The sequence below is a fragment of the Natrix helvetica genome (genome assembly GCF_964273705.1).
Source record: "Natrix helvetica genome assembly, chromosome: 5".
Classification (NCBI taxonomy): Eukaryota; Metazoa; Chordata; class Lepidosauria; order Squamata; family Natricidae; genus Natrix; species Natrix helvetica.
Genome location: NC_138551.1, coordinates 7,924,159 through 7,942,137, shown reverse-complemented (window position 1 = coordinate 7,942,137; position 17,979 = coordinate 7,924,159). Strand labels below are relative to the sequence as shown.

Sequence of the window (17,979 nt, the reverse complement as noted above, 5' to 3'; positions counted from 1 at the left end):
GGAAGAAGGAAAGGGAAAAGGGAGGAGGAGGGAAGGAAGGAAGAGGAAAAGGAGAGGAAGGATGGAAGGGATGGAAAGAGAAGGAGAGAGGATAGAGGGGGAAGAGGAAGAGGAGGAGTAGGGGAGAGGCAAGGGAAGAAGGAAAGGGAAAAGAGAGGAGGAGGGAAGGAAGGAAGAGGAAAAGGAGAGGAAGGATGTAAGGGATGGAAAGAGAAGGAGAGAGGATAGAGGGGGAAGAGGAAGAGGAGGAGTAGGGGAGAGGCAAGGGAAGAAGGAAAGGGAAAAGAGAGGAGGAGGGAAGGAAGGAAGAGGAAAGGAGAGGAAGGATGGAAGGGATGGAAAGAGAAGGAGAGAGGGGGAAGAGGAAGAGGAGGAGTAGGGGAGAGGCAAAGGAAGAAGGAAAGGGAAAAGAGAGGAGGAGGGAAGGAAGGAAGAGGAAAGGAGAGGAAGGATGGAAGGGATAGAAAGAGAAGGAGAGAGGATAGGGGAGGAAGAGAAAGAGGAGGAGTAGGGGAGAGGCAAGGGAAGAAGGAAAGGGAAAAGAGAGGAGGAGGGAAGGAAGGAAGAGGAAAGGAGAGGAAGGATGGAAGGGATAGAAAGAGAAGGAGAGAGGATAGAGGGGGAAGAGGAAGAAGAGGAGTAGGGGAGAGGCAAGGGAAGAAGGAAAGGGAAAAGAGAGGAGGAGGGAAGGAAGGAAGAGGAAAGGAGAGGAAGGATGGAAGGGATAGAAAGAGAAGGAGAGAGGATAGGGGAGGAAGAGAAAGAGGAGGAGTAGGGGAGAGGCAAGGGAAGAAGGAAAGGGAAAAGAGAGGAGGAGGGAAGGAAGGAAGAGGAAAGGAGAGGAAGGATGGAAGGGATAGAAAGAGAAGGAGAGAGGATAGGGGAGGAAGAGAAAGAGGAGGAGTAGGGGAGAGGCAAGGGAAGAAGGAAAGGGAAAAGAGAGGAGGAAGGAAGGAAGTAGAGAAGGGAGGGAGGGTGAAAAGAAAAGAAAAATTAGGGTGATGATAACATAAAATAGATATATGGGATGGTAAGCAAAGCAACCCAGAATGTCTATTTAACCTTTTATATGGAAAAACGAATATGTAAAAGTGATAAAGATAAATAAGAATAACAACTATGTGAATGTATACTTGTAACTATATATAAGAGAATAAAAATAAAAAAAACTTTAAACAAAATTTCTGGAGGCCAAAGATATTTTATCCAGGCTTTGTAGGGGAAGTCCTGGTTGTGGATTTCAGACGTGGGAAGGTAATAGCTTTGCTGCCCTATCGGTAGTCCTCACCTTACGACTACAGTTGGGATCAGAATCTCCGTTGCTAAGCAAGGAGATTGTTATGCTTGATTTTATGCCTCTCTCTCTTTTTTTTTGGCCACACTTGTTAAGCGAAGGACTGCCATTGTTAAGTGAATCACATGGCCATTAAGTGAATCTGGCTTCTCCCAATAACTTTGCTATTTGGAAGCTGGCTGGGAAGGTCGTACATGACGAACATGTGATCCCCGGGATGCTGCAACCATGATAAATACATGCCAGTTGCCAAGCGCCTGGATTTTGATGCAGGCGACTTGTGGGGATGCCGCCACAAGATCGGGTTGTAAGTCGACTCCCAGAATTCCCCAGCTAGTGCAAGTTGGGAAACCATGTTCCAGGACATGGGATGAGTTGGCCGTAGGAGCATTCAAGGTGGCTCCTCTTGGATCACACGTGTGCTCCAGCAGCATTCATACAAGACATCTCACCTGGTTGCTGAACAAACCCTTTGAGTGGTTTTACTTTAAGGAAGCCTTCTCCGGGTGTGGGGTAGGGGGTGTGGGGTCATTTAGTTTAGTTTAAATTAAACTAAATGGTACATGGTACAATGAAATTAAATGTCTTTGCTAATATGGGGGCTTTCTTAGATTAAAAGGCCTGGAGAGGGGATCTCCCTACAGCCAGAGGGTTATGTGGCCAACATGGCTATGAGGTGCATGGAATGTATCTGTTAAGAAACCATCTGTTTACATATGTACATTTAGTAGCTGGAGCAATTGTTGTGTAGTGAGCCACGACACACAGTTGTGGTTGATTGGAGAATGCTGGCTCCTGTGTTGGGCAATCAGAATAGAATAAAATAGAATGGAAGGGAAGGGAAGGGAAGAAGAGAGGAGAGGAGAAGGGATGAGAAGAGGAAGAGAAGAGATGAGAGGAGAGAAAGAGAAGAAATGAGAAGAGGAAGAGATGAGAAGAGAAGAAGAAGGGAAGAGAAGGGAGGAGAGAAGAGAAAGAGAAGAGATGAGAAGAAATGAGACGAGATGAGATGAGAAGAGAAGAGAAGGGAGGAGAGAAGAGAAGAGAAGAGGAAGAGAAGAGGAAGAGAAGAGAAAAGAAAAGAGATGACATGAGAAGAGAAGAGGAATAGAATAGAATAGAATAGAATAGAATAGAATAGAATGTGGAAGGGACCTTGGAGGTATTCTGGTCCGGCCCCCTGCTCAAGCAGGACAACCTATATCACTTATCTGAAATTGTATAGGTTCTTCTGCCTGAGCAGGGGGCTGGACTAGAAGACCTCTAAGGGCCCTTCCACATTCTATTCTATTCTGTAGGTGTAGAGGGGGAGAATCGCTTCCCCCCCTCCCTGCCTTTTTCCCTCTGTGTGCCCTGTGTCTTCTGTGATTTACCTCAGGATGCTCCGGTTTGCCTGGGTACCTTGTTTGCTGTAAATATGGATGTCAAATATGTTTATTGATATAAAACTACAAGTTCGTGTCTCCGACTTCATTCGGACACCTGCTGCACAATTCCCCAGCACCTTCCTTCTCTTAGTCACACACACAACACCAGTTCTCACGCAACGACCAGCGGAAAGACCAAACGCTCTTTGATTTATACCCACTTTCCCCCTTTTGTGAGCTTCAGACTTTGGGTGTAGGCGGGCTCTACAAACCAAGAGAAGCGGATCTCAGAGACAAGCGATTGGGGCTGAGGAGTTGCCATGGGAAACGGGACAGGCGGTGGAAAGAATTCAATCGGTGACCAGAAAGTTGACATACGAATGCCGTTTAATGTCAATTACACGGAAAGGAAGCCAAATGTCATTTTCATCCTGGCTCCACCCACGCTGGGGAATGCAACATTTGGAGGCCATTGGAAGGCCAAGCGCGGACTTTGGAGACGTTGATGCCTGTGGATAATGGTCCCTGAAGTCAAGGTGATGGACCAAATGTCAGGATGACAATCATCATAGTTGTCATCTTGACATTTTTGGACCATAACCGGTGGACATCTCTGCTTGCAAAGTTTCGATTGCAGACAACACAAGCGCAGTTCCATAGACATCAATGTGGAAAGTATTAAATCCACCACCCTCAGCCAAACTGAATTATGGTACATTAAAAGGAGAAGAACAACAGATACCAAAAACTCACACTAGATACAGATAGTCCTTGAATTACGACCGCAATTGAGCCCCTCATTTCTGTTGTTAAGTGAAACATTTGTTGAGTTTTGCCCCATTTTATACCGCCTTTCTTGCTCCAGGTGTTTAGTGAATCACCGCAATTGATAAGTTAGCCCTGTTTCCTCGGAAATAAGACCCCCCTGGATAATAAGCCCAATCGGGCTTTTGAACGCATGCGCTGAAATAAGCCCTCCCTGAAAATATTGCAACACAGCAGCAGCCATGAAGTGACCACGCTCGCTTACTCCCCCTGCACCTCAAAAATAATAAGACCTCCCCGAAAATAAGGCCCAAGCGCTTATTTCGGGGGGTCAAAACAAAAATAAGACCCTGTCTTATTTTCGGGGAAACACGGTAGTAACACAGTTGTTAACTAAATCTGGCTTTCTCCATTCGTTTTGCTTGTCAGAAAGTTGCAAAAACCACCTTTCTTTGGGGCCCAGCAAGAGGCATAAATACGTGTCCATGGCCAAATGTCTGAATTTGGATCTGTGATCACCAGGGGAGGGAGGGGAGGGATGCTTCAAAGGCCATAAGTGTGAAAAACGTCCATGAATCACTTTTTTCCAGCTTTGAACGCTCACGAGATGACCTGTTGTAAATCGAGGACTATCTGGAACTCTGAAAGACATCCAGGAAGGCGGGGATGGGAAGAGAGACAGCGGTGGGAAGTAGCAAGGCACAGAAAAGAAAGGAGCAAAACAGGTCCCGATCGGGTAGAACCACCTTTTTAATGGATTTTACAGATACAAAGAAAACGAAACAGACAATCGTACCAGGCTGGGCTATACATCAGGAACAAATTGGATGAGAAATAGGGACACACACAGGAACAATACTGTGCCTTTGGACTGGGACACAGGAGTGCGAGGATGAGAGGGTTTGGGAGGTAGGAGTCAAGAAGAGGACGATGCCCTAGGCTTCTTCGGGCATCAAGGGGGAGGCAAGACAGGAGTCCGCACAGAGATTTTGTACGTGGGGGAGGGGAGGGGTCCTTGCGACAGTGCCACCAAACGGACTGGTGTTGCACAGACGATGCAGGAGAAGACGGGCTTAGCAAGGGAGGTTCTTGAATGAGACAAGTTGTTTTCGTTCCATCTCACCCTACTTCCAAGTGGCCTTTGGGTCTCCCAGTGAAGAGCCCCTACTCACTCATGATCCCCTGATTAGGTTCTTGCTGCACTTCAGATGGACGAGTTGTGGTAAGACTCAATTCTTCCTACCATCCCAAGATCCCCAGTCTTACCGGATGCTTGGAAAAGAAACTACCTTTCTAATCGCCATGAAATCCCAGGGTCCCTGGAATAACTGGGACACTAAACCCTCCCCACGACTAGTTGATTTAACCCCCATGACTAGTTGAATTATCCGAGACTTCCCCCAACATCATCCCTACACTCTGCTCTCTGCAACCTCTCCTTCGTTAGAAGGAGATGTTCCTCAGATGTTCTTTAGAAGAACATCAACTGTGGTGATAGACCAGTCCATGATGGTCCTCCTGCTAGTCACATTCCTTCTTCTCAGATCAAAAGAACTATATGAGGCAATCTGCTCTGAAGCCAAGGAGAAGGCACTGCCCCAAAGAAAAGGGGGCCAACCTATTCTCCACAGCACCTGAAAGCAGAACGAGAAGCAATGGATGGAAACCAGTTGAGGTGGGGATCAACTTAGAACTAAGGAGAAATTTCTTGACAGTGAGAACAATTAATCAATCAAACGGCTGATCTTCAGAAGTTGTGGGGGATCCACAAACTGATTTCATCATCCTTCCTTCTGCCACCACCACCACCCCGCCAAAAACCTTTGCTAAAACTGGTGTGTGGACAACCTTAGGACTTTTATCTCCGTATCCTCAACCCTTTGACCCAACTACAATTCCCAGAAACCTTTGAAAGAAGCTTTGTCAATGACATCAGGATAAACCTGATTGGATCCTTACGGGGCTGATCAGCTTTCCTTCCTCCCCCCTCTCCGGTCCTCTCTATGCCAGGGGGTCTCCAACTTTGGCAATTTTAAGACTTGTGGACGTCAACTCCAAGAATTTCTCAGCCAACATGGCTGGCTGAAGAATTCTGGGAGTTGAAGTTCCAAATCTTCAAGTGGCCAAGGTGGAAGACCTCTGCTCTATAGAGTTTGGAGTTGGGGAACCTAACTCCCCCAAATTCCCAAACAGTGAGGTCAACGTCCTTGTTATTGCCAAGATTCAAAGGAGGCCCGAGCCCAGCAAACCATGATAAAGATACATCTGCACCATCTCTGAAATGATGACTCAAAAGACATGTGACATCATTGCGGCTTGTTGCACCATCCAAATCCGCTTAACATAGGCCTGGAGAAGAGGTGAGGCCAGAAGAGGCCCTAAGGAAGAGAGACACTCGTGTTTCTCGACCTCAGTCACTTTTAAGATGCATGGACCTCAACTCCCGAGGTCAAGAAACGCTACCTTAGGTTTGGCAACATTAAACACTCAAGGAGCCATTTGAACCTTTTCCCCAACAACAAAGAAAACACCACAAAACTGATCCTGCTATTTCCTGAGCGCCCACAAAACTAACATACGCATTTGAATTCAACGTTCTCTTTTCTTCTGAATTTTTTCTTTTCTTGGATTTATCCATGGTTGGCCTACTGGGGGTCGAAAAGCTCAATAAGTCGCGTGCTGGCAAGTGTCGCACATTGGCAGTGGCGAGACGTATTTTGAGCGACGGAGAGCCGCAGCAGAGGGATGAAAGAGCCACATGCGGCTCCAGAGCCACGAGTTGCAGGCCGCTGCCTTAAGGCAAAGGGGAGCAGGATAAAGATCGTAATATTCCCAACCCAGGTGGGCCGAGGTGGGAGAGCAGAGCGGGGGACAGGGCACCCTAAGGAAATCCATCCATGTCGAGGCACCAAACCCCGGAAAGACAGAACAGGGAGACACACGTACAAAACAATAGAAAAGATCTGGGACCAGGTCATGTGGACTCACTCGTGCTCTCTGATTCCTTTCCGAAGGGATGGGGGAGGGGAGGGGGAATGGAGCATATCAGCACACACCAGGCACTCCCCTCACCCCCTATCCTCCCCCCCCCACACTTTCTTCCAATGAGTCCACGGTATAAAATCTGAGACAATAAAGCCAAGGGTGGCCCCTCGGGCCGGGGGTGGATATTCTTTTTTTCTTGGTTTTTTTTTTCCTCTTCATTTTTTTTTAATATAAAAAAAGCATAACAAATCGCACATCCTTGTTGCATTTCACGTCCCGTTTCAGCTCTTTGCCACAAACCACAGGAGCCAGGATGGGAAAGGGGGCATACAGGTGATCTCGAAAGCCCGTCGAGTTTTGTAGTCTGAAAAAGGAGAAACGATTTTCGGCTTGAAAGAGCGTTAGCCATGCCGCCTGGAGCAGCGAACGAGGGCGAATCTGGTTCCCGGGGCACCACGATTGGGTTTCTGCCCGATGTTCCCCAAAGTTGTTCCCCCCCTCCAAGTTGTGATGACTCCCAACAGCGTCGCCCTTCTTCCGATAGTTTGCTCGGTGTCCTCACCCTGCCCCCAAAGACATTCCCATGCAAAGGAAACAAGACAGGCCACGAGAGAAAGAGAGAGAAAATGCAGCAGGCAAAACCCACAAAGCCATTAAGCAGCTCCTGAGGCTTTTGTGGTGGCAATCGGATGGCACGGTGGAGCTCAGGAAGGCCTGGGAGGGGAGCTTTCGAAGCCGCCACTCCTGCCCATGCTGCCTTCCTTCATCCAAAGGTGGGGGAGGAACCATCCCGCTGAGACAACTGATGGGCCATGGAGCTAGGAGGACGAAAAGGTGCCACGGAGCGGGGCAAAATGGCAGGTGAAGCATGCCACGGAACGGAAGGGGATTCACGGCTCTTCGGCATCCTCCTCCTCCTCCTCCTCCTCCTCCTCTGGCTCTTCTTCGACCTCGTCGTCTTCGTTGTCGTCAAGCGACACCACGCCGGAGGAGGCCACATCGGAGACTTTTCTCCGGACCTGGCAACTGTCCCCGTGGACTTTGTAGTCCTTGCATGGAAGGCCCTCCTCCTCCGTGGGCGAGAGGCAGGACTCGGTGAAGGACATGGAGTACATAGAGTCCTGGCACTCCAGTTGTGCCAGGCTCCGGAAGGCACATTCTCCGGCAGTCTGTGTGGGCAACTTAGAGATCAGCATGTCCTCCCCGCCAGACACGGAGCCTAGCAGTTTGGCGGCAAGTTCAGAAGGGGAGCCCAACTCCTTGAGAAGGAAGCTGTCGTCAAGGCTGCAGAGACTGGAGCACAAGGTCTCCGGGGAGACGGTGGACTGAGAGGAGTCGCTTTCCGGATCGCACGAACCTTGTCGGGAGCTCAGATGGCACAGGCGGCTGCTGTGCAGGAAACCTTTCAAGAGGGTGTTGGTGGGAAGCTGCCCTACCGCGTCTGCAACACAACCACCAAGAGGGAAGAGGTTAGCAATGCAGCATTTCGGTTCAATGCAAAGAAGGACTTGGGGTGACATGATAGCAGTGCTCCAATATCTAAGGCAGGGGTGAAATTCAGCCGGGTCTGACAGGTTCTGGAGAACCGGTAGCGAAAAATTTGAGTAGATTGGAGAACTGGCAAATACCACCTCTGGCTGGCCCTGCCCCCATCTATTCTCTGCCTCCCGAGTCCCAGCTGATCAAGAGGAAATGGTGATTTTGCAGTATCCTTCCCCTGGAGTGGGGAGGGAATGGAGATTTTACAGAATCCTTCCCCTGGAGTGGGGAGGGAATGGGGATTTTACAGTATCCTTCCCCTGGAGTGGGGAGGGATGGGGATTTTGCAGTATCCTTCCCCTGGAGTGGGGAGGGAATGGGGATTTTGCAGTATCCTTCCCCTGGAGTGGGGAGGGAATGGGGATTTTACAGAATCCTTCCCCTTGAGTGGGGAGGGAATGGGGATTTTACAGAATCCTTCCCCTGGAGTGGGGAGGGAATGGGGATTTTACAGTATCCTTCCCCTGCAGTGTGGAGGGAATGGAGATTTTGCAGTATCCTTCCCCTGGAGTGGGGAGGGAATGGGGATTTTACGGTATCCTTCCCCAGGAGTGGGGAGGGAATGGAGATGTTTTTACATGCTTTCAAACTGCTAGGTTGGCAGAAGCCGGGACAAGTAATGGGAGCTCACTCCATTACGCAGCACTGGGGATTCGAACCAGTGAAGTGACGACCTTTCTGATCGACAAGCTCAGAGTCTTAGCCACTGAGCCACCGTGTCCCACCACATAAGATAGAGAGGACTAATTTGAATTCTCCTTAAATGCTACAATGGCAGATTATGGATAACTTTCTTTGATATCTAAATGGACCAGTGGTGAAATCTAAATTTTTTCCTACCTGTTCTGTGGGCGTGGCTTGGGTGGGTCATGTGAATGGGTGAGTGTGGCTATGTAGTCATGTGACTGGGGGGGTTCAAAATACAGAAACTCACTTTAATAATGTCCTGCTGGAGCAGGGGGTTGGACTAGAGGACCTCCAGGTCCCTTCCAGCCCTGGGTTGCTGTGCTCTTTCAAGGTATCCTTGGAAGCTGCATCTACTGTCAGATTTGTGGTCCTTGCTCTCTCTCCCTTTTCCCTCCCTCCCTTCCTCTCTTCTTTCTTTCTTTCCTTCTTACCTTCCTTCCTTTCTTTTTTTCTTTCCTTCCTTCCTTTTTTCCTTCCTTCCTTCCTTTTTTCCTTCCTTCCTTCCTTCCTTTTTTCTTTCCTTCCTTCTTTCTTTCTTTCTTTCTTTCTTTCTTTCTTTCTTTCTTTCTTTCTTTCTTTCTTTCTTTCTTTCTTTCTTTATTCCCCTTTTTCTTTTGTCCCATCTCCAGCCCATGAGCGAGAGGGGCGACTTAGTCATCGTGAACTGGCATGGTAATGATTGCACAAAGCTTGGTTTGATCGTCTTGCAGGATGGGTCCCTCCTTCTTCCTCTTTGTCATTTCCTCCTCCCCCTCCTCTTCTTCCTCCCTCCTCCTCCTCCTGTCCTTCTCCTTCTCAACTCCTCCTTTATCCTCTTCTTCCTACCTCCTCCTTCTCATCTGCTCGTCTCCTTCTCCTCTCCTCTTCTGTCCTCCTCTTCTTCCTTCTCCTTTCTCTTCCTCCTGTCCTCCTCCTACCCCTCCTCAGCTCCTCCTCCCACCTCCTCATCTCCTCCTCTTTCTCATCTCCTTCTCTTCTTCTTCCTCCTTTCTTTTCCTCCTGTCCTCCTCCTCATCTCCTCTTCATCCCTCCACATCTCCGCCTTTCTCATCTTCTTCCTCCCTCCTCCTCCTTCTCATCACCTCCTCATCTCCTTCTCCTTATCTCCTCCTCTTCTTCTTCTTCTTCTTCACCGCCCCAAGTCCCTGCGGGGAGAGGGGGGCGGTATATAAATTTAATAAAACTCAAAACTCAAATTCTTCCCTTCCCTTCTCTTCCGCCTGTCCTCCCCCCTCCTCATCTCCTCCTTTCTCCTCTTCTTCCTCTCTCCTCCTCCTCCTCATCCCCTCCTCCTTCTCTTCCTCCCCCTCCCCTTGAGACCGCTTTCTCAGTGAAGAGGAACTAAAGGAAGAAAAAAAAAACATTTTCCCTGCAAATGAAAGCATCTGGAACTCCGAAGAAGTCCCATCATTCAGGGGCTTAAAAGACCTCCCCCAAATGTCAAGATGGCCCCTCTGTGCTGCCTGGAAAGAAATTCCACCTCTTTCAATCTGAAAGTCAGGCTTGCAATCACAAAATAATCTGGCAATCTTCTGGGCTTGGGGGGCACTCCTGAATTAATTGTTGTGGCCCACCAGCGGCTGGCAAAGCTGGCAGCAGATTCGGACAGTGAGAGGGTTGGGGAGGAACATGGGCCAGTCCTGGAGTCTGGGGGAGTCTCTGATGAAGGCTCTGTGTCGGAGGCAGAGAGGGGGCCAGAGCCGTATGCCAGTTATCAGCTGCCTTCAGAGTCAGACATCCGTGGGGCAGAAGAACAGCTGGAGCCTGTTCTCAGTGTGCGCATGCGCAGAGCTGCCAGACGAAGGGAACAGCTAAGGAACAAGGGTCGACTTGGGAGTAAAGCCACAGGTGGACGATGAATGGCCCCTCCCAGAGGAAATAAAAGAGGAGCAACAGGGGAGTGGAGTTTGCAGGAGACAATTAGTTCATTCCTGCATTCTTACCAAGTATTGCAGCATCTGAAAGATATGGGCCTGGCCACTCTCCAAGCCTGATAAAGGTCTGTAATTGTGAGCTATCTTGAAAGACTGTGGGAGAGGAAAGACTTTGCTGGAGAGGAATTCACTGTCAATTCAATAAAAGGGGTTTATTGGGACGAGGACTCGGCTTCGTGCTGCTGGGGAAGCCTCTGTCAGAGCACTAATATGATACATAGTCTTACATGTCACCGGCCCTTTGAAAGCGACAGCAATGCTGATGTGGCCCTCAATGAAATGGAGCTTGACACCTACAACCTACAGCAGGGGTGTCCAAACTTGGGAACTTTAAGACTTGTGGACTTCAACTCCCAGAATTCCCCAGCCAGCCATGCTGGCTGAGGAATACTGGGAGTTGAAGTCCACAAGTCTTAAAGTTCCCAAGTTTGGACACCCCTGACCTACAGTGTGCTGGTATTGCCTTCAGATGTAAATTTTGGAATAAAGTAAGTGGGTTGGTTCTTTCTTCCTTTTCTACCTGGTTGGGTGTTTAGCAGTGGTGGGTTCCGGATTCTGTTCCAACCGGTACGGTTGGAAATGCCCCGGCGTCACCCACATGGATGTAGGCGGTATGCGCATGCGTCGTACTTGCTTGCGATGCTTCCGCAAGCCTCCGCAACGCTCCAGCTGCTCAGAAGTACCAAAGGCTTAAAGGACAGGTAAGGAGCTCGGGTGGGTGGGTGGGCCCTCTGGAGCACCGTACTGGAACGGTACACGGTGCTCCAGGCAGGCTCCGGTAGGCTCGTACCAGGGCGTACCGCCTGTAACCCACCACTGGTGTTCAGCCTCCTGTTGGCTTTCAACCCAGCAGATATGCCAACTGTCCTCACTTACCAGCTGCCTGGGCAGTTTCACCGGAATTGGGGAAATCTTCGTCGTAAGACTCATCGTTGGAATCATCCCCCTCCACCGATGACCAAGCTCTGAGTTTGGCCTCGGCGATGGCAAACTGTTCGGCTACACCTGGGGAGAAAGGAGCGTTGTTATTTAGAGGTGGAGAAACACAGGGAGTAAAACCAATAGTAAAGAATTTTGAATCCCACCACTGGCTTGTTCCAGTGTTTAGGGAAATTGGGCTGCAGAAAAAAGCCAATTTGTGTGGGAAAATTCTAAGAAATAGGAATACTGGAGGAAACATCTTTATAATAATTACGGTTCCTGTTAGGAATTTAAGCTAACAGTTGGGTCAGCAATATATAAACCAGGATAGTAGTACTGTTTCTTTAAGTACTGCTAAAATGTGATTGGTTGCTGTTACCTCAGGCAGCCATAAGAGGGAGCCAGAATGACTGTTAGCTCTCTGTTTGTTAGATGCTGATCAGTGAATACTGCTTGATACTGTATCGTGAGTTACTGTGTTTTTTGCTACTGTTAGCGACTTTGTGTGCTGAACTGATTATATGATACTGGACTGTGTTCGAAGGATCACTTCTTAACTGAGAACATTGATAACTGGACTGACTGAACCGTGTATGACTTGGACTGTTTGATGAACTCTGAATACCTCTGTTTTCCACATAAGTAAAATGCTATTACTTTTACTATTCGGTGTCCCTGTATGCTGGTTTGTGCATGTTCTTCCATACCATTCTCATTACGCTTCTCTGCACACTCGCTCTTCTAACGGGGAGCTTGCTTACCTAACAGTTCCATTGTTATATAATTATTAATTTATAACGATAATAATAAAGAGCAATAAAGTGGCGTATTTTTTTTCCCTAGCAGGGCTTAGGTGCCTTTAACTCCTAGCTTCCTGCCTGGTGCCTTTCAATTGCATTGGTAACATATTTTGAATTCCTGCCAATGGCCAAGCTGTCTGTGAACTCGGATTGTCAAAATGTATTATCTTTATTGCATTTTTAAAAAATCTTTCTTAATTTTATTATCTACTTTTTGAGGGCTTCTCAGAACATAAATTTAATCGCCATAGATCAACTGCGGCGACATAAAAGAATGACTAAATAAATTGAAGGGGAATCGCTTTTGAGATGGCGAGTCGAAGCTGCCGTCTCCGAAACAGATTGCAAGGCTGCGTTTTGTTCTGGACACACAAATTAGAAAAATAAATTCCTCTCTTTTTTTTTTTACCCCTCAAACTCTTTTTCTGAGCATCCCCCGTTTTCCCTTCTGTGCATAAGATTTTCCCTCAGCCCTAAATTAAATCTTCGCAGCTCAACATCACTTAGATCAGGGGTGTCAAACTAGATGTCAATGAGGGCCGCATCAGGGGATGTGTTTGACCTTGGCGGGATGGGGTGGGCGTGGCCAGGGGGCATGGCCTGCTCGACGTCACTCCTGTCGGAGGCGCCTGTGGTAGCCCGAGTATTCTGACAGCGGAAACAGGCTCCCGAGCTCCGTTTTCAGCTGCCACTGTCTCCTGCATCCCTTGGTGAGTGAAAATGGAGCTCAGGGGGGCGCTCCTGAGCTCTGTTTTCACTCGCTGAGGGTTGCAGGAGACCGTGGCAGCCAAAAATGGAACTCATGAGCTCATTTTTTCTGGCAGAAGCACCGCGGGCCGGTCCGCTGTTTCCAGGGCAGCCTTGTGGGCTGGATCTAAGTACCTCACGGACCGGATTTGGCCCCTGGGCCTTGAGTTTGACATCCCTGATTTAAATTATTTCGCCTTCTGAATAATATTGTTGGCCATTTGAAAGCCCTTCTTTGAAAAAAAAAAACTTCCTCGTCAGGCAGTTTTCTTTCATGGCTTACTTTTATCTTTATTTTATTTTTTTCAACGGTTGGCTAACGACCAAGAATGAATGGCAGGATCCAACCTGGGTCAGTCACCAGGACCAGAGGTTTAGTTTTCCGAGCATTCGGACTTGCGCCGTAACCCACCCTGAGGGAACTTCCCTCACACCAGAATGCGCGCTGCGTGCTCAGCACCAGATTGCAAGAACACAAGTGAGCGGTCAGACGAGGAGACCCAAATTCATTGGTAGCCTCACATTGCAGGGAACGAGGACATACATTCAATTTCGCCTCTACTAAGATTGCTGGACGAGCAGGCACAAAAACAGCCAGGGAAATGATTGAAGCCTGGGAAACAAGCCACCTCTCAGTCAACAGGAGTGATGATTTACCGCCAGATTATCAGGACTTGGCAGCACAAGGAAACAACAGGCAATAACCGGCCATCAGCCCCCCAAATCAACAACTATAAAGCTACACACACCACATAAATACTATGCATAGTATAGGCCAAAGCCGTTCTGACCTAGGCCTCCCAAGATCATGAAGCTGACTCCTCGTCCCGATACAACTTCTTTTATTTAAGTTAAAGGGAATTCCTCTCCAGCAAAGTCCCAGCAAACAGTCTTTCATGAGATTTCATAACTACAGACCTTCATCAGGCTTGGAGAGCTGCCAGGCCGATATCTTCCAAACTCCACGCTATAGCAGCAATTACTTGGTAAGACGTCAGGAACAGATCTTCATCCTAATGAATTGAACTCATTGTCTCCTGCAAACTCAACTGCTTTTTTGCTCCTCTTCATTCCCTATGGGAAGGGCCATTCACCGTCCACCTGTGACTTTATTCCCGAGTTGACCCTTGTTCCTTAACTGTTCCCTTCATCTGGCAGCTCTGCGCATGTGCATATCGGGAACAGGCTCCAGCTGTTCTTCTGCCTCACGGATCTCTGACTCTGAAGGCAGTTGATAACTATCATACAGCCCTGGCCCCCTCTCTGCCTCCGACACAAAGCCCTCATCAGAGCCTTCCCCAGACTCCAGGACTGGCCCATCTTCCTCCCCAACCTCCTCACTGTCCCAATTTGCTGCAAGATCCGCTGGCCACGGGCGGGCCACAACAAAAGCACACATTCTGGTAGAGAGAAATTCCCTGAGGATGGGCTTCAGCCCGACTCTGAAGCTTGGAAGATTAAACCTCTGGTCTTAGTGGCCGGCCCAGATTGGATCCAGCAACACAGGAAACGTATATATTTGCTTTCATTTGGGATTGATTTGTTTAAACCAGGGGTCTCCGACCTCAGCAACTTTAAGCCTGGCGGACTTCAACTCCCAGAATTCCTCAGCCAGCTTTAGTAGTTCTATTAAGTGTGAGTTAATGTGTTATAGGTGTTGGATCTACTTTCTCGATTGCCCAAAGTATTTGTTTCATGGTACAGAATAAAGGTGGGATCGCCTGGTGTCCTCCTTTCCGTCTATCACTGCTATGAACATAAAAAAAATCAACTTAGAGTAACTCAAGGTCAGTCCCCTTGGAAAGATTAGCTGCCGTATGGCTTCTGTAGAAGTTTGCAGGTTTTTTTGACGTGCATAAATAGATAGAAAATGTGAATTGTTGCCTGTTACTTGTGTTCCGATAGAAACCACTAAGTGGTCCCTTTTGACACAACTGTGGCTCTTTACCATGGCAGACCGGTACACTAGCAGAAGACCAGATCAGGGGTTCTTTGGGGGCTTCTCCCCCATCCCATCCTGTGCAGAAGCCCAGGCCTTTCCATTGAGCTGTCATTAGGCAGCTGAGCCCGTCCTTAAATAGGCTCCCCTATTTAGGCAACTAATTTGGAGCTCACAGCTGCCTGTGGGTGTCACTTCTGAGAGAGGGGGGGGGAGGGAGGGAGAAAGGGGGCGGTCAATGGCAGCTTTCCTCTCCTGCCTTTATCAATGGCTGTGAACGGCCTGGCAACCTCAGGCTGAATCATACAACATTGCGAGCTGTAGAGGGGGCCCAGCTGGAAGATCCAGGGTGGTTTATTTGGAGATTCTTTTTCTTGGTGTAATTCTATGTTTTAGAGTCGCTCAAAAGGAAGATGACCCCGCATTTAAGCCTAGCTGCTTCTCCAGGGAGGGAGGGAGGGAGGGAGGGTAAAAGCAGGGGGGGGAGGGAGGGAGGGAGATGAAAAGGAAGGGAGATGGAAAGGAAGGAAGGAAGATGAAAGCAGAGAGGGAGGAAGCAAGCAAGGAAGGAAGATGGAAAGGAGGAAGGAAGGAAAGAAGGAAGATGAAAGCGGGGGGGAGGGAGGGAGGGAGGAAGATGAAAAGGAGGGAGGGAGAGAGGGAGGAAAGAAGATGAAAGGGAGGGAGAGAGGGAGGGAGGAAGATGAAAGTGAGGGAGAGAGAGAGGAAGGGAGGGAGGAAGATGAAAAGAAAGGAAGAAGGAAAGGAAGAAGGAAGGTGAAAGCAAGGGGGAGGGAGGAAGATGAAAAGGAGGGAGGGAGAGAGGGAAGGAGGGAGGAAGATGAAAAAGAAGGGAGATGGAAAGGAAGGAAGGAAGATGAAAGCAGAGAGGGAGGAAGCAAGGAAGGAAGGAAGATGGAAAGGAGGAAGGAAGGAAAGAAGGAAGATGAAAGCGGGGGGAGGGAGGGAGGAAGATGAAAAGGAGGGAGGGAGAGAGGGAGGAAGGAAGATGAAAGGGAGGGAGAGAGGGAGGGAGGAAGATGAAAAGGAGAGTGGGAGAGAGGAAGGGAGGGAGGAAGATGAAAAGGAAGGGAGATGGAAAGGAAGAAGGAAGGTGAAAGCAGGGGGGAGGGAGGAAGATGAAAAGGAGAGAGGGAGGGAGGGAAGAAGATGAAAAGGAAGGAAGATAGGAAAGGAGGAAGGAAGGAAAGAAGGAAGATGAAAGCAGGGGGGAGGGAGGAAGATGAAAAGGAGGGAGGGAGAGAGGGAGGAAGGAAGATGAAAGGGAGGGAGAGAGGGAGGGAGGAAGATGAAAAGGAAGGCAGATGGAAAGGAAGGAAAGAAGATGAAGGAAGGAAGGAAGGAAGGAAGGAAGGAAGGAAGGAAGGAAGGAAGGAAGGAAGGAAGGAAAAAGTTAATCCCACTCTCTCAACCCAACTCACTTCATATGATTGTTATTATGAGGAAAATAAAAGGAGGAAGGTGTGTTGGATATGTTCAAAAAGAATAAAAACATGGGAGAAATAAATAAAACCAATCAGGCAAAGGCTCGGGGCCGGAGAAATTACATTCCACAACGTCTCCCAGAAAGACAAATCTTCTCTTCTCCATGCGAGGAGCCTCCAGGGCAGCTGGTGTGATAGAGCTGGAATTTCAGGAATATTAAGCCTTATTTTGGGGGCAAGCAATGGGGGAGCATCTCCCCCACCTCCTTGGTGGCCTCCAGAGCATCTTTGGGGTGAGTCAAGTCAAACATTGGAGGTTGTGTGTGTGTGTTTTGAAAAGTTAAAACAGGGCCCTTCAATCTTGCAGAGGCTCAAAGCACCCTAGAGCAGTGTTTCTCAAACTTGGCGACTTTAAGTCCTGTGGACTTCAACTCCCAGAATCCCCCAGCCAGCATAGCTGGCTGGGGAATTCTGGGAGTTGAAGTCCACAGGACTTAAAGTCGCCAAGTTTGAGAAACACTGCCCTAGAGGGAGTCCTCCACTTACAACGGTAAGGGAGTCGGCTGATCAGGTTTGCAATTTGTGACAGTTGTAAAGTGAGCCACCCACACAACGGACCTAATTTTACAAGCTTTGTCGCGGCGGTGGTTAGGTCATCACAGTCATACCGTGACCGCGGCAGTTGTTAAGCGTATGCCATGGTCGTTAAGCGAACCCACTGTTTGCTATGTTTCGCTTTTGTCAAAACTGGAAGTAATGCCGGTTTTCAGCATTTTTTCGGCATTTTTCATTTCTTAAAATGAGATTATGGGACCATAGTAAAGGTAAAGGTTCCCCTCGCACATATGTGCTAGTCGTTCCCGACTCTAGGGGGTGGTGCTCATCTCCGTTTCAAAGCCAAAGATCCAGCGCTGTCCGAAGACGTCTCCGTGGTCATGTGGCCGGCATGACTAAATGCCAAAGGAGCATGGAACGCTGTTACCTTCCCACCAAAGGTGGTTCCTATTTTTCTACTTGCATTTTTATGTGCTTTCGAACTGTTGGCAGAAGCTGGGTCAAGTAACGGGAGCTCACTCCATTACGCAGCGCTAGGGATTCGAACCGTCAACCTTTCTAGTTGACAAGCTCAGTCTTAGCCACTGAGCCACTGCGTCCCAGTTACTAGACTCCTAGACTAGACATACATAATTCCTGCAACTGTTCTTCCTATCTTTAGCCTCCAGCCCCCACCTTGGCCATTGATGGGATGACGCCCCGCCCATCAGCACCACCTTCAGCCTCCCACAGCTCTCTTTAAAAGTTTCCTGGCTACAAAGAATTTGCCCGACACCCAACCCCTTTGCCTCTGCCTCCTTTTTGCTCTCCCTTGTTCAGTGGTGAAATTCATTTTTTTTTACTACCGGTTCTGTGGGTGTGATGGGCGTGGCTTGGTGGGCGTGGCAGGAGAAGGATACTGCAAAATCTCCATTCCCTCCTCACTCTGGGACCAGCCAGAGGTGGCATTTGCCAGTTCTCCGAACTACTCAAAACCTCCGCTACAAGTTCTCCAAACTACT

General features: G+C 48.7%; 1 protein-coding gene across 2 annotated transcripts in view; it reads right to left on the bottom strand.

Moving 5' to 3' along the window:
• Positions 1–4,019: 4,019 nt before the first annotated feature.
• The window catches only part of FAM131A (family with sequence similarity 131 member A), an 87,887-nt gene continuing 73,927 nt past the window's right edge, over positions 4,020–17,979 (bottom strand). The window contains exons 4-6 of one of the 2 annotated variants that reach the window (XR_014175444.1): positions 11,448–11,576; positions 5,890–7,852; positions 4,020–5,835 (exon numbers count right to left, since the gene is read on the bottom strand). Coding sequence is in view for 1 of the 2 variants with exons in the window: in XM_081953638.1 (XP_081809764.1) it covers positions 7,302–7,852; positions 11,448–11,576 (680 nt within the window). In the remaining variant the exon portion in view is untranslated. Of the gene's footprint in view, positions 5,836–5,884; positions 7,853–11,447; positions 11,577–17,979 lie in introns of those variants that run through there. The other variant, XM_081953638.1, reaches the window with a different exon arrangement.